General features: G+C 40.1%; 1 protein-coding gene and 1 long non-coding RNA gene across 5 annotated transcripts in view; one reads left to right on the top strand and one right to left on the bottom strand.

The window, feature by feature from the left end:
- The window catches only part of UBE2D3 (ubiquitin conjugating enzyme E2 D3), a 28904-nt gene extending 24908 nt beyond the window's left edge, over positions 1 to 3996 (bottom strand). The window contains exons 1-2 of one of the 4 annotated variants that reach the window (XM_032592929.1): positions 3880 to 3996; positions 2437 to 2592 (exon numbers count right to left, since the gene is read on the bottom strand). In XM_032592929.1, coding sequence (XP_032448820.1) covers positions 2437 to 2460 — 24 coding nt within the window. In that variant the 5' untranslated portion in view covers positions 2461 to 2592; positions 3880 to 3996. Of the gene's footprint in view, positions 1 to 2227; positions 2249 to 2436; positions 2593 to 3363; positions 3475 to 3669; positions 3792 to 3879 lie in introns of those variants that run through there. The other 3 variants (XM_032592930.1, XM_030313345.2, XM_030313346.1) reach the window with 3 other exon arrangements.
- An 84-nt stretch (positions 3997 to 4080) lies between these two features.
- LOC115512372 lies at positions 4081 to 7961 on the top strand. Its single transcript, XR_003968376.2, has 3 exons — positions 4081 to 4541; positions 6297 to 6805; positions 7038 to 7961. It is a non-coding gene; the product is annotated as an uncharacterized LOC115512372 (long non-coding RNA).
- The last annotated feature ends 9003 nt before the right edge of the window (positions 7962 to 16964 follow it).

Here is a 16964-nt window from a genome sequence, read left to right as displayed (position 1 = left end):
ATCACTCACTAATACTCTTTGGATCTGGGATTTTTTTTTTTTTTTTTTGAAGTTTCACCATGTGATTCTGACAGTAACAGCTAAATACCAAGCCACATGCCTTTCAAAAACTTTCTGTACATTGAATCAACAGTCCTACATAAATATTGTTTTTTCCAATTTGGAAAGTATTATGTCTAGTTAATATATTACGCATATCTTCAAAATATTTACAACAGAAGACAATCTGATGTTAATGAAGAGTACTAAACTACGAAAGTTCTTTAAGGAGATTTTGAAAATTAAAAAGTGATATTAAAATAGCAGTAATAATCTGAATGCCATATGCCTGTTCCAAGCCACACACTAACCTCTTTAATCCTAAAATAAACGAATAAACAAATAAAATCTAGGACCCTAAATCTGTTTTGCTCACTACTGCAGTCCTAGCATCTAGAACATACTAGGCACTCAACTATTGTTCATACGTAACAAATACTCATTTTATAGAGGCATACAAATAACTTGCCCAGTCCTAGAATTCTAACTGGAGCATTTCTGCTCCAAAGTTCAAATTCTTAACCATTATATTGCCTCTCTAGGGCTTTTAAATAATTAAAGTGGTGTCACAGCAGCTGGGTATCACCTGTAAAAGAAAAAAAATCAATGAGACCTTCCTTTGAAGTTCCACATGCATAAAAAGCTATGGGTTTGAAACTATTCCACATCTTAGTAGCCTGAACGAATTCTCACAGATAAAAGATTTTGATTTGTATTTAATGTTATATTCTTTGTATTAACTATGCTTTTCCAATGTATTGCTGGCCTTCAAAGTGGTCAAAGAGATGCTTAATCCTTTTTGCTTTAAATCTTAACTCTTACAAAATTTTTCCTCTCCTCTTCCATCCTCTCAAAATCACAGAGATTTAAGTTTATACTTCACATAAACACACAATGACAATGCAATGATGGACTAAATCAAAATTCAAAATTTCAGCCTCGATACATTCCATGAAGATCTGAACCTTCATCTTTCATAATATCAGTGTTGTCAAATAAACTCCAAAGTCATACGTATTGAATAAATCAAAATTAGGCAGCATCAGGTCTACTTAGTAAAGCCAAGTCCTTGTCATTCCTTCCATGCAGAACCCCTTTAAAAAAAGTAACCCACCAAAACCAAAGTTTCTAACCCACAACCTCCTCTGTCTGCTAGTTTTAGTAAGGCTGAATTTATTCCATGACATTTTTTTCAAGTTAGCTGTAAATACTCCACCCTCCTCGATTGTGCAAGAACCAAACACACCACACATACACAAGTTACAAAAAAGGGAAATACAGTCTGAGAGTTTGAATATAGATAAAGTCTTGAGCAGGACGTCTTAAGAGCTATGTACAATCTGATGTAAAAGTTAACATTTAACAAAGAATATCATTTTATATTATTAGGAAAGGAGATGCCGGAAAGAGCCTGAACCAGTTAAAGCAGCCGCCATCTTAAAATGCGGGATAGAAGTTAGAGCAAGAAAATGAGACTAAACCTCCGGAGGTGGAGGTTCTGCTCACCCCCCAAGCCTCGAAAAATCCTTTTTTCACCCCAATTTCCAAGGATAGTTTAGTATCAAACCACATTTTAGGTGGCGAAACATTGTTCCCCGAAAGTGTTATTAACAGAGCCGAGGCAAAACTAGGTACACCTAGCCTTCCCTTACTGCCATCACACCCCTCGTCCGCCCCCCTCCCCCCCCCCCCCAGCCAAAAAGAAGAGAGCTTCCAGAAGCCTTTTACATCAGTTGCCGATGTCCCTCAGATAAATAGCTTCGGGTGAGAAGCCTCAACTACAAAACACAGGAAGCGGTAACATTGTGTCAGCCCATCTCCTCTCAACCCCACTTACTCTTGTGTAACCAACCTGCCCCCAGTCGATTAAGTTTGACTAAGCTCATTCACTACTTTTCAGCCACTAAGAGACTTCTACACCGACCCCCAATGAAGTTCGGGGCCCGCCAGATTTACACGTTCTTCTCCCCTGAGTTTCCAATGATTCTTCCCGTAGAAAGCCTAAGATCCTTGATCTTACAATTGAAGTTTTTAAGCACCGAGAATAGGAAGCGCCATGACATCTGCTGGAGCGTCTCTCGGCAATTCTGACCTCAAACAAGACTAACTCTTCTTTTAGAAGCAGAACCGAGGCGCCTGAAATCACTCTCCCCCACCCCTAATTTGCACCGATTCCACTGAAACATACACAAGATAACACCTCACTCGCCACAAGTGTTGTTCTTTAGCTTGAACATTCATTTCTTTAAAGTAGATCTGCGTTTCCCTTCCCCCAAGAGAAGTGACCCAAAGAGGGACGTTTTCATAATTATACTTCCTCCCCACCCCCACGCTTTCCTCTGGTACTGAACCTTCCTTTCCTCCTACGACCCCATTCCCTTTAGCCCCAAGGGTTACCTTATTAATCCGTTTCAGCGCCATCGTCTGTGCTTTTCGTCTGACTCCTCACTCTCCCGGTGTGTGCTCAAAGGTCCGGCCAAAACTCTTGATTATCCGGGCGGCAGGGAAAGATGGGTCTCTTCGTCTCACACCGGCTCTGCCAGACACAGGCGCCTTTTGCAAAAACGGAGCAGATCAGCACTCGCACAGGCCCCGAAGAGACCCTGATGAATCCAGGTCCCTTAAAACGGTCGCGATCCGGGGTGGGTGGGGTGGCGTGGCAAAGCCACCAACAGCCTCTATGCCGTGCTTCGGCCCGAAGAGGAGGCGAAGGTGACGGGAAGAGCGGAGGGGCGGCTACAAGTTTGACTTCCCGGCCTCTCGATAGGAAGAGACCCGGGTGGGAGAGGAAGAGGCGTAGGAGAAAGGGGTGGGTGCGGGGCAGGGTCCGGAGCCCAGCAGAGGAGGAGCCGGGGCCTAGTCGGCGCTATGCCGGCGTCACTAGGGCAAAGAAAGGCTAGGGGGGAGGGGGAAACAGGAGACTCCGGACTTCTTTCGGTTTCTGCTCAAAGATGCGGCCAGGGAGGGGAAGGAAATAAAAGAGGGAAGGCTTGATATGTGTTGCCGTCCCCGCAGCTAGGGCTATTCTGTGTCGGCCCCTGACGCCACCGTACACTCCGCCTTCCAGCGCGCTCCCGCACGCGCCCGCCCAGCCACCGCCACCACGCGCCCGTGCTGCCCCTGAGGCTCCGGCTTAGGCGCGAGGACGCGCCCATTCCCCCACCCCTTAAACAAGACAGGCCCCGGCTTCTCCAGCCTTCCCACCCTACCCCACCCAACAGGCTGGTCACTCAAGCCAACCAAGGCCTGTATTTCCCCTCTTACCCGGCCGGCCAGTGGGCCGGCCTCCCTTCCCATCCCCTAGCCGTCCACACCCACGCGTACAGAGGGGCCGGGGCCTCCCTCAAGCTGCGGCCTCGGCCTCCTCCCCGCGCGGCAGCTGGTGCCTCCCCGGCCCTACGGGGCTCACGCGCACGACACAGCCACAAGATGTCCGCTCTGACGGAACTACTGCCAGCTGCCACGCTCCGCCCCTCCCCCCTCCTCCTGCCTCTTCACCACCGCGTATCAGTCCGCCAACGCCGCCGTCGCGAGCACAGGACGAATCTAAGGCTGAAGGGGGATGGTTTACTTCCTATGTTCAGGGTTGAGTTTATCTATGCTACCCCCTTTTCCTTTTCGGAACAGCACCTTCTTACTAAACAGATCGGAGGTTGGACTGGGAGGGCGGGGGCCGGAGGCGGGTCATGGGCTGGGGGGAAGGGTGGACGAACGGCGGAAACCCTCAGACTCAGAGAAGCATCGAGAACCGGAAGGAGACCATGGGAGGAAGGTAATGGAAGCGGCAGCTGCGCGATTGAGCCCCACGCCCCTCCCAGCAGCATCCCCCAATTTCCTCACTTGGTATTGAGGCGGCGGATCTCGCGAGAACCTCGTGGCTGGCTAACAGGAGCTATACCTCTGCAATGACTTAAGGGCAGTTTTGTGCGCGCTTCCTGCTGAGGGCCCGCCCCCAAATCCACAGATTCTCGCGAGAAGCAATAAGCACCGGCTCGGGTTGGGGCGGGCCGTCGCCGGGAAGCACCGCCCCTGAGTGCTTATGCTGGTGGGAGGGAGAGGAAATGGAATTCCCCAGACTGGTTAGAGCGCGCGCCGACACATCCGTCTCTCACGCGCCCAATCAGGAATGTGCTGTGGGAGGTACCACGAACTAATTACTAGATAACTTTAGCCCAGGTTGACCCGTGCTTTTGAAGTTTTCGGGGAAGCAGGTGAGCAATATTTTACTCTCCTGCCCATCCGGGCCGGTTAACCAATGGGAGGAGGCACCTCTCAAAATGAAACAGTCATTTTAAATAGAACCAGGCGAACCGCTGATCAGCGCTCTCACGTGCCAAAATATAGCGCATTTCTGGCCTAGAGGATCAGTACCGAGAAGAGTGAACCCATACACTCGTTCCCAGAATGACAGCGGCCTAGAAATCAAACTCAACAGTGAATTGATTAACTTGGGGGATAGGGGCGGACTAGTTATTTGCCTTTCACCATCCGCCAAGGTTGAGGTAGGAAAATAGGCTTAATACCTTTTTCTTCTTCTTGCTGTGTTTCAATTTCTAGAGCCACAGAGTTGCAAAACTCAAGAAATCAGTTTTGAGTCATAAAAAGTCATTACTTAACTGAAATATCTGGTGGGGGAGGAGGCACCTATAAGGGTAGGATCGGCCTGTTTTAATTTAGGTGTTGTAAAACACAGAGAGGGTGGTTTTACTGTCCAGTGCATCCTTCAGGTGAAGGGTAGTACATTAATTTTTAAAAGGAGTAAAGGTAAGAGCTGACGTGTTTTAAAGTTTTCCAGCATTCCTAAGTGAAGTGGATATTTAAAAAAAATTTTTTAACGTTCATTCATTTTTGAGAGAGAGCATGAGGGGGGAAGGGGAGAGAGAGAGAGGAGGACAGAGGGGGAGAGAGAACTGGAAGCAGGCTCCAGGCTCTGAGCTGTCGGTACAGAGCTGGAGGCGGGGCTGGAACTCACCAACCATGAGATCATGACCTGACCTGAAGTCCCACGTTTAACTGACTCAGCCACCCTGGGCGCCCCATGAAATGGATATTTTAAAGAATTAATATAAATATAAACTTGGGGCGCTTGGGTGGCGCAGTCTCTTGATTTCCATTTGGGTCTTGATCCCAGAGTCGTGGGATCGCGCCTATAAAGAGCATGGTGCTTGCGTGGGACTCTCTCTTCTCTCTCCCTCTGCCCTTATCCCCTGCTCGTGCACGCATGCACTCTCTCTTCGAAAGAAGAATCCAAAATGCTGTAAAAAATATGTGTATGTATATAAACTCATTTTTAGAATATACTCAAGAAAAAAATCAAGTTCTTTCTTGTTACAATAAAGTATTACCTAATAAAAACAAAAGTAGGTCTGTGATGAATGAGCTAGCTTATACTGTTTAAGTGACCAGAATGAGTGTCACTAGAGCAACTAGTGAAACAGTGCTTTTCAGACTAGTGTCTGTGTGAATCACCTAAGGATTTTGTTCAGAATGCAGGTTTTGATTTAGTAGGCCCTGGTGGGGCATGAGATTCTACAGTTTTAACAAGCTCCCAGGTGATATAGATTATTCTGGGTAGAGGACATGAGTAGCAGAGTACTAAAGTGCTCATCATGTGGCTTATTTCCCTTCTCCCAGAATAATCTCCGTTCTCTGTTTTAACCAGTCTGATATGGTAGAAACACAGAATTAGGCAGTTGGGGTGGAGGGAGAAATCCAGGTTTGCATTCTTGCTCTATTCTGATGTGTGTGATACTGTGTGGCTACTTACCATCTTAGTTTCTTCAACACTGAACTATACATAATAATAGCTGTCCTTTTTCACAGGTTTATTGTGTGGTTCATATGTCATAATGTATGTGAAAGGGTACTGTAGACTACAATACTGTGTAAATAGAAGTTATTAATGTAACCAGCCAGACATTAACTGGCTGTAATATGAAACAAATGTACAAGAATAATCATAAATATAGGTAATGTTTATGCAACATTTGTCTTGTGTCAGGGACTGTGCTTATTAACCTACTTTTACAAATAAACTGATGCACAGGGAGATTTACTATCCCAAGGTCACACAGCTAATAAATGGCAGAAGTAGAATTTGAACCCATGCAGTTAACTTCAGTGCGTTCATTAGGTGGAGTTTCATATTGTCTCTTATTTTAGAAAGTAGGAGAGTAGGATGTTGTATATTTCTACTTTCAGTGTCCTCTGAGTCTAGTTTTATTTGACTTATTTCTCCCTCTGTTTTGTTCTTTCAGAAGCCAGTATATAAGAGTGGGAGGAAACATTCCTATTGACCCAAAGGGAACTCACAGTATCCAGGAGGTCCCTTAAGAAAAGTCCCAGATAAGCCAATTTGTATTACCCTGATCTAAACAAGCTTCAGTATGAAAGTATAAAGGAACATGTTAATGCTCTGAATTAACAAAGCACAGCGGAGTGGGACAAATTTGAGGTCAGAGTTCTTTACTTTTTTTGTGCCACAGACCATTTTGGCAGTCTGGCAAAGCCGTTGACTCTTCTCAAAATAATGTTTTTAAATGTATAAAGTAAAATTCATAGCAATAGTTGTAATGTGATATAAAGTATCTCATTCCTATTGGTGATACAGACCTATGTATAGCTATTTGCTGCTTACATTCAAAATTGAAGGAAATACTACATTTCAGTTCGAGATTAGTAAAAATAAAGCAGTAATTTTTTTTCCCCAACTGAATTCACATACTTCCTATATTCTATCCATGAACTTCATGATAAAAAATTTTAGGTAGGGGCGCCTGGGTGGCGCAGTCGGTTAAGCGTCCGACTTCAGCCAGGTCACGATCTCGCGGTCCGTGAGTTCGAGCCCCGCATCAGGCTCTGGGCTGATGGCTCGGAGCCTGGAGCCTGTTTCCGATTCTGTGTCTCCCTCTCTCTCTGCCCCTCCCCCGTTCATGCTCTGTCTCTCTCTGTCCCAAAAATAAAAAATAAAAAACGTTGAAAAAAAAAAAAAATTTTAGGTAAAGTCAAGTGGGCTTATTCCTGTTGGTAAGCCTTGAAAGGATTGTGAAATGTTATCATTCAATTATAACTTATATTCATAACAGTAGTGATTCATTAATCACTAAAATTCATTTAAAAAAGCTTAATTACTACCAGTATATTCTTATTAAGAATGCATGGAAGTACATAATAGGTTTAGGAAATAGTTTTATCCTATTCGTTGATTTTTTTTTTTCTATGCGTATAAACGTACCCTATGGAAAACTTACCTATCCAGATGACTCATTTCCCAAGCATTCTGGTAACTTAGGTTTTACTGTATCACTTTTATTTATTACACGCCTTTGCAAATAAGATGTGGTGGAAGAACTGCAAAATTAAAATAATAACCTACAATGAAATTAAAATACTGTGTAAATTTCTTAAAAATAAGTGTTAATAATTGTTACTTGAAGCACTATGTATGGGGTCTCTTAATTCATTATCTCATCAAATACCCATTATATAGATGAAACACTCAAGCTCATAAAATTATTAAGTAGTAGAGTCAGGATTTAATACTTGTGTACTTCTGTACCCCCACCCCCACCCCCACCCCCGCCACAGGATTCCTGTGTGTCTCTTTAAACACATAAAAATTCCTTTGCAAACCTCCTTTATACTTAACCCCCAGTATATGTTGGCAGTTATACTCCAAGCATATGGCCCCTGATGTACATCTGAAGGGTCTCATGACTGAGGTTTTTACTAAATAGTAATACATGATGTTTTCCTAACAACAACTAGCCCCTCAAGGTCCTGGAAACCTTGCTTCCAAAATTCCTTAGAGCCTTATGCTGTCCCTAACCCACGCCCCATCTGAAGGTATATAACCAGTCACTCTTCACAGTCCCAGTGCAGCTCTTTCTGCCTTGTCCTTGTGCCTTAATAAAATCACCTTTTTGCACTAAAGACATCTTCAAGAATTCTTTCTTGGTTGTCAGCTCTGAACCTCACCATCACCCCAAAACCCCAAAACTAATATGTGAATGTATCATTGAAGCCACATAATTATAAAAACCTCAGTACCAGGGTTAATTAAAATTTATGTGTGAATAAGTATATTTAATATAGATTGGTACATATGTTTATTAATGTTGAGTCTGTTTTCAGATTTTTGTAACTTTATCATGGAATTTTATAACGTGTTAGGGATACTGGCTCTAACACAGTGTATGCCATTTTATTAGCTTAATTAAATTGTAAATGTTGTAGTCCAGATTTTATATTCAGAATGTATGTTTACATATTCTGCTTGTAATAGGTGATTTGGAAACCAAGTCAACCAAATGTTACTTCATATTGTTCGCATAAAAATTAAATTACTCCTCTCTATACTTTGTTCAAAATCTCATTTTATGATCAAGACAAGTTGATGTGGTTTAGGGAACTGTTTTATGCTAAGAACATCATTTCGACCTTAAATTAAGATGGTGTTTGGAGTGCCTGAGTCGGTTAATGGCTCAAGTCATGATCTCGCTGTTCATGAGTTTGAGCCCCACATCAGGCTCTGTGCAGAGCCAGGAGCCTGCTTCAGATTCTGTCTCCATGTCTTTCTGTCCCTCCCCCACTTGTGCACACTCTCTCTGTCTCTCTCTCTCAAATATAAGTAAATGTTAATTTTTTTTTTTAAGCTGGTGTTTGGTACATAGTAAACCATGCACAAATGTTTGAGCTGAAAATACATTTGAGCATTTTCACATAAAAACTTGTATACGTGAATCTTCAGAGTAACATTATAATAGCTAAAAAGTGGATACGACCAAAAGTCCCACCAGCTGATAAATGGATAAATAAAATGTGGTATATCCTTATTATGGAATAGTATTAATAAGAAAGAACAGGGGCGCTTGGGTGGCTCAGTTGGTTAAGCGTCCAACTTCTCAGGTCATGATCTCACGGTTTGTGGGTTTAAGCCCCCCCACCCCCCACCATTGGGCTCTGTGCTGACAGCTTAGAGCCTAAAGCCTGCTTCAGATTCTGTCTCTCTCTCTCTACCCCTCCCTACTTGCTTTCACTCTCTCTCTCTCTCTCTCTCTAATAAGTAGAAACATTAAAAAAAAGAACAAAATACCGATACATATTTCAACATGTGTCTTGAGGCTTGAAAATGTGAAAAAACCCAGAAACAAAGGCAACATATTTTATCATTTATAGGAAATTGCTAGAAAAGGCAAATAGATACAAAGTAGATTACTGGCTGCAAGGGGCTAGGGGCAGGGGGAATGGGGAGTGACTGCTAAATGAGTATAGGGTCTTGGGGGGAGGTGATGAAATATGTTGAAATTGGATAATGATGACGGTTATGCAACTCTATAGATATGCTGCAACTCACGGAATTGTAGACTTCAAAAGAATTTTATGGTATGTGAATTATTTCAATGTAGATTTTTAAAAAGAAATTAGACGGGCGTCTGGGTGGCTCAGTCGGTTAAATGTCTGTCCAACTCTTGATTTCAGCTCAGGTCATGATCTCAAGGTTTGTGAGTTCAAGCCTCACACTCTCAGTGTGGAGACTGCGTGGGATTCTTTCTCTCTTCTTCTCTCTCTACCCCTCCCCTGCTTGTGCACATGCTCTCTCTCTCAAAATAAATAACGTTTTAAAAAATAATAAAAATATTAATTAGAACCAAATGTGAAATCACTCTGAAAGCTTATTACTAAATATTTTTCAATATCTCAACGCCTCTCAAATTACTGATGATAAATGAGATACAGCAGCCTTGTATAAGGTGAAAAAGTCAACAAGCGGTTTTTCCTTCAATACAGTGTAATTTAGATTAGATTTTAATATAATAATAAGCCTTTGCTGTTAATTAGTTTTTAATTTGGTGGTATTTTCATCAATCTTATTTAATAAAACAGTGATTAAAAATTAATTTATAATTAATTTTGTATTTCCTTGAAATACATTGTATTTCCTTGAAAATAAAACTTCATAATTATGGCCAGAAATAACAAATAGTCTAAATAGGTAAAAATTTTTCTTTAAAATTTCAAATGAAATCAAGTTAGGTTGAAAATTGGGTAAATCGTCTAGATAAGGATTTTGAGGATTAGGTAGTATCAAATGAGAACACTAAAACAGTTTAGTAACAAGTTTGATGTCCTTATTGAAAGGAAACAATCCATGGATTGGGGAACATACTACCTCCACTTCTGAGAGGATTTTGGGCAGGAGCCAGTTTTACAAAGTATTAGAGCAGCAAGATGAAAATGGCATGATTGGCTAGGCGGTTGGGGATTTCCTTGTAAGGCTAACAGGTCCTGTGTTCTAGGGTAAGGTAAGCTAGAGCTAAAGCTGACTTGAAGGATTGTGATTGGCGTATGCTAGGTTTCCCTGACAGGTGTTTTTCGTAAATGCAGACTGGTTTAGGTTTACATTTGTGATGTGGGCTGGGCCACTGAGGTGGCCTCCATTTTGTGGATCCCAGTACACAAATTAACTTTATTAGTAGTTAAAATATGTAATTTGAATTAATATTAACTTCCCAACAATAACTATAATCTTTGTTCCTTCAATAACAATGTAAAAAATCTAAAGGCAACAGGTGTTTTTGTAAATGCAGACTGGCTTAGGTTTACATTTGTGACGTGGGCCAGGCCACTTAGGTAGCCTCCATTTTGTGGATCCCAGTATACAAATTACAAATTAACTTTACCAGTACTTAAAATATGTAATTTGAATTAATATTACTTCCCAACAATAACTATAATCTTTGTTGCTTCAATAACAATGTAAAAAATGCAAAGGAAACAGAGATAGAGTGTGATTTAGACCAGAAATGATCAGTGTTTACAGTATTGGATTTGATTATTTAAATAAATCTATGTGAGAATTCTTTAAGAAGTTAATACACTCTTATTAAAGAATTATGCTGTGCATAGTGGTTCTGATGGATCTGATCTATATCATATCTAAGTGACTTAATGGAGCCACTTATGTGAGACTTTTAGGTTTTAATACACATTATCTAGTACCTGTTGATTTTTCATTGCACAGAAACAGTGACTTAACATGGCACTAAAAGAATGAAACTTATTAAGAAACATTTCACTACATCTAAAAAAAACCTTAAAGAATTTGGTTTATTTGGTGTTGAAGAAATGTGACAGTTTCAGAGATATCCCATCATCAAAGCATATTTAATCTCAAAAGTTAACAATAATGAGATTGGGCTTTACCATATACATACTTTGTAAGAGAACAGTATGAGACAGGTTTTCCATAGAAAAGTGGGAAGAAAAATGTCAAAGGCAAATTAAAACTATTCTTAAGGAAACAAGAAATAAGGATATATTTTTTTTCTTTCTCCTCTTTGTTCAAGCACTGTAAGATCTCCTGCCCTAGAGCACAGAATTCCAGCTACTACCATGGTGGTTCAGTTTTATACAACTTCATTGCCATTTCTGTACTTGCTAGCTTGAAATTTAGTCACTGTAACATTGTTCACATGATAGTACATTCTGCCTTCCAAAAGCCTTCTTATTTATAGCTTTAAAAAAACATCCATTTATAATATGGGACTGCTTTTGATGTAGGTTGAGGCAAGACTGAGACTCCTACAGTTTGTCAGTCAGTGATACTTGGATTTGACTGGGCCAAGTGGGGAGGTTTCTCCCTAAGTGAAGGTTTAGGCTGAAGAATGTTAATGCAATAGAGATCTATTGATAAATTACTCCCATATTCCTGTTAACTTTTAAAAATATATTGAATGCCTATTATATGCAAGGCACTGAGCTAGATGTTGAAGATACATAGATGAAAGATCCAGATGTCACCTTTAAGAAAGTCTTTTAATTGGGGAGACCATTAAAGGATCAGATAGTCACCATAATGTGATGACATAAATGCATGCATAGAGTAATTTTAATGTATCTAATTTAACTGGGGGTGCTCAGGGAAAATGTCTATATGTAAGAGAATTGTTTTTAAACAAAATCATAGCTGGGGGGGGGGAACAGAGGAAGTCACCTACACAGAGGGAACAATGCAAAGTCTCAGAGAACTTGACCTGGTAAGTTTTGGAAACTACAAGTTTGGCAAGTACTCTAAGGGGTTTGGGGAGGGCAGAGGAAAGAATGAATGAGAAGGGGGGGCGCCTGGGTGGCTCAGTCGGTTAAGCGTCCGACTTCGGCTCAGGTCATGATCTCGCGGTTTGTGAGTTTGAGCCCTGCGTCGGGCTGTGTGCTGACAGCTCAGAGCCTGAAGGCTGCTTTGGATTCTGTGTCTCGCTCTCTCTCTGCGCCTCCCCTGCTCACACTCTGTCTCTCTCTGTCTCAAAAATAAATAAAACATTAAAAAAAAAAAACCTTAAAAAGAATGAATGAGGAGACAAAACAGTTGAAAGATAAGGCTGGATATATTGAGTGCCTTAACATATCATGGTAATGAATTCAGATTCTATTCTGAAGGGTAAGGGATGGGAGAATTGAATTTTAACATAAAAAAGTCTTGGTCTTTTAATCACAAAAAGATAACTATGAGAGCAATGTGAAATATGTAACTGAAGTTACATATTTGCTGCAATGGGGTGGAGAACTAGAGGCAAAGAGACCATTTGGGATGCTATTGAAATATCTAGATGAGATGTGATTGTGGGAAAGACCTAAAATAGAGTATTTGCACTAAGGACCCATATTACATTTAGTGTGTTTACTGGGCAGAGCTTACCTAAAGAAAAAAAACAAATTTTTGAGTTTCCTTCAGTTATCTTTATAACTCTTAATATGAACTCTTTATGCTCTTACCTCTTCATCTTGAAACTAAAATTTATATACTAAATGTAGAGAAATATAAACTAATAAAATTAGTATCTATGTGCTACTTGATTTTTTTCCTTTTTCCTTTTTGCAAAAATTGCTTCTTGAAACAGAAATACAGATCTGCCACAGTTTAGGTTCTTCTAAATTTGGCCTGTCTGTACTAACTGTTGTGTTCCATATATGATGGCCAGTTTTCTCTACTAGACCTTTAAGAGATCTTGTTCATTCTTTCACTGATGTCATTTGACTTTCATATGGCCAGAAAGAAGCATTTATTACCTATTTCTGTTCTCATTTGCCTGAGACACAAGTGCTATTACACAGTACCAACAAGATCATAAATCTAAACACAGCACAGGCTCTGGAATCACATGGCAGTATTTAGTTATAAGTGGCAATCGGTGATTTGGACTATGATTATATTATTATAGATTAATGAAATAAATCACAAAATGGGAAAAGTCTGGTAAAGAATTCAAAGATTCTAGTTTGAGAAAAACTGGTGTAGAGGTTATAAAAATCCTTTTGTCACATCTAAAGTCACATTTGTTGAGTCTGACTTTGTGACTCTGAGTAAAGTCAAGAAATGCTAGACAGGTAGGACAGATAAATAACTTGATTTTATTTTATTTTTTATTTAAAAAAAAATTTTTTTTTAACGTTTATTTATTTTTGAGACAGAGAGAGACAGAGCATGAACGGGGGAGGGGCAGAGAGAGAGGGAGACACAGAATCTGAAACAGGCTCCAGGCTCTGAGCCATCAGCACAGAGCCCGATGCGGGGCTCGAACTCACGGACCGCGAGATCGTGACCTGAGCCGAAGTCGGCCACTTAACCGACTGAGCCACCCAGGCGCCCCAATAACTTGATTTTAAAGTGAAAGGGGTGCTGGTTGGCTCAGTTGGTTAAGTGTCCAACTCGTGATTTTGGCTCAGGTCATGATCTCACTGTTTGTGAGTTCAAGCCTGGAGTTGGGCTCTGGGCTACAGTGGGGAGCCTGCTTGGGAGTCTCTCTCTGTCCCTCCCCTGCTTGCACACGAGCATTCTCTCTCTCTCTCTCTCTCTCTCAAAATAAATAAATAAACTTTTAAAAAGTTTAGGGAAAGTAAAAGGAGAAAGAAAGGGCTTAGGTACATTTTAAGGTTCATTCCTGTTCTGGAACTAAGAACACAATATGCAATAGGAAAGTAATTCTGTCTCCAGAATTACTATTAGGGCCATTTTCTAAATCCAACCTCTGTATATGTTTTATGTTACTATGAGAAAATATTCTATAGAGTTTCAAGTTGATATAGCAGGAGTGATCTCTGCCCATCAAAATGAGGCATCCTACCTTTCTGTTTTGTTAGTAAGTCTCCTACCTTCAAGTAACAGGAGTTAGTTACTTCCTATAACTTAGGGCAAGAACTCAAACAGATCAGGAATAATTGGACTGAAGGTAAAATCATATTGAGTGGTTGGATGAAAGCTTTAGAAAGTTGGAGATTGGTAGCCAACAAATCTATATTTAACCTTAGATGTCACTGTATGGTTTGGGTTGGCTCTGGGACCCCCTTCTTTTTTTTTTTTTAGTGCCAGATTGGTTTACCCACATTTTTCTCCCCTGCTATTATCAATTGCTCCCTAACAGAAACCAACAAGCTTTCTTTTTCTATCCTCATTTGGGGAAGAATACAATCTTACGTTATCCTTTTTTTCCTTATACCTTTTTTTCCTGAAGCAAGTATGCACCCTGTTAAGTTTTCATAATGGTTTTAATTCTGGTAATAGAATGTCAGTATTTATATATGATTATAAGCAAGTATGAAGATCAACAAGAGAGTAGTTGCAGTGATAAAGAACTCTTATTTGAACCTGGTTTCCTTCCTATCATCACTTCCAAGCCCCCACTCAATAGATCAGACTCAATAGAAAAAGTCACAAGATTCAACTGTACTTTAAAGGAAAATTAGAAATAGTTATTGTAATACTGTTGATACAACAAATTACTACAAATTTAGTGGCTTAAAAAAAGTTATCTTAGATATTTGGAGGTCAGAAGTCTGAAATGGGTCCTACTGTTCTAAAATCAAGGTATAAGCAGAGTTGGTTGCTTCCTTGAGATTCTGAGGCAGAATCTCTTTTCTTGCCCTTTCCAACTTCTAGAGGCTGCCGGCACCTTGGTTCATGGTTCCCTTCCATCTTCAAAGCCGGAAGTGGCTGGTTAGTCTTTTTCACATCACATTAATCTGACACACTTGTCTGCATCCTTTCATTTATAAGGATCTTTATGATTATATTGGGCCTACATGGATAATCGAGGAAAATCTACCTACTTGAAGGCCAGATGATTAGCTACCTTAATTCCATCCACAACCTTAATTCCCCCTTGCTATATAACATAACATATTCAAAGGTTCCAGGGAAACTGGGATGTAAACATCTTCAGTGGGAGTAAAGGATCATGGGGAGGCATTATTCCGGCTACTACAACTATTTATAATTCCTTGGGTACTCAAGTTTAAAAGCAACTTTTCCCTTCCTTCCATCAGTTCCTACTTTGTTCTTCTAAATATATTTGACTACTACTCAAAATATGAAGTGTGAAATGGTACAGAAAGTTAAATATACTAAAGGTTAGGAACTTGTCAACTACATTTTGTCACTGATGACTCAGTTTTATTGGGGTAGTGTTGACATAATTTATATTTAAGCGTGTTGTGAAGTGAATGGAAAATGAAAAAGTGCAGAGCATGGCCATGAGAAGAAATTAGAAGATAGAGTGTTAGTTTAGAGTAACTCAGGGTCAAAGGAGGATATTTTTTTAGAATGGGAGAGGTTTGAGTATATTTATAGCCTGGAGGAAATCCTGAGAGAGATGAGATATAGAACGGAGAGATTAATAGATGAAGTCATTTTCTTCACAAGAGATGACTGTGGGTCAAAAAATTGAGTATTTGAATTTGAACAATGGGTAAACATCAGACTCTAGAGGGAAGAAGATTAGAATGGGTAAAAACAAAGATAATTTTAAATGGAAAGAGGCAGGAAGTTGACCATTAATACTCAGTTTTCTCAACTTAATTGGAAGGAGGGCTTTATCCATTCATCTATTGATGAACACTCAGGTGCTTCCATATCTTAGCTATTGTATATAATGCTACAATAAACACAACATTGTGTAATCTTTTCAAATTAGTGTTTTTATTTTCCTGAGTAAATACCCAGAAGTGGAATTACTGCATCATATGGTATTTCTATTTTTAATTTTTGGAGAACTCTCCATACTGTTTTCCATAGTTGTTGTACCAATTTACATTCCCACCAAGAAAATGGTTCCCTGTGGTGCCTGGGTGGCTCTGTCAGTTAAGCATCTGACTCATGGTTTCAGCTGAGGTCATGATCTTGAGGTTCGTGAGTTCGAGTCCCACATCAGACTCTAAGTTGGCAGTGTGGAGCCTGTTTGGGATTCTCTCTACTTTCTCTCTGCCCGCCCCCCCCCCCCCCCCCCCCCGCCACTCGCAGAGTACCAACAAGATTATAAACCTAAACCTGTCTCTCTCAAAATCAAATTAACTTTAAAAATCCTTAAAAAAATTAAAAAAAGAAATTCGTCCCCTTTTTTCCACATTTTTGCCAATGCTTATTATTTCTTGTCTTTTTGATACTAGCCATTCTGACTGCTGTGAGTTGATGTCTTACTGTGGTTTTGATTTGCATTTCCTTGATGATTATTGATGTTGAGCATCTTTTCATATGTCTATTGGCCATCTGTATGTCTTCAGCAAAGTGCCTATTCAGGTCCTCTATTTTTAAATTTTATTATTATTATTACTATTATTATTATGTTGAATTGTTTGCGTTCTTTTTACATTTTGGATATTAACTCTTTCGCAGATATGTCATTTACAAATATCTTCTCTCATTCAGTAGGTTGCCTTTTTGTCTTCTTGGTGGTTTCCTTTGCTTTACAAAAGCTTTTTAGTTTGATGTAGTACAAGTTGTTTATTTTTGCTTTTGTTTCTCTTGCCTGAGGAGACAGATCCAGAAAAATATTGTTTAAGTCCGAGTTTACTACCTATGGTTTCTTTTAGGAATTTTATGATTTCAGGTCTTATGTTTAGGTCTTTAATCCATTTTGCATTATTTTTGTGTATAT

Source organism: Lynx canadensis, chromosome B1, assembly GCF_007474595.2.
Source record: "Lynx canadensis isolate LIC74 chromosome B1, mLynCan4.pri.v2, whole genome shotgun sequence".
In the NCBI taxonomy this organism is placed as follows: Eukaryota; Metazoa; Chordata; class Mammalia; order Carnivora; family Felidae; genus Lynx; species Lynx canadensis.
This window is presented reverse-complemented; position numbering and strand designations above follow the sequence as displayed.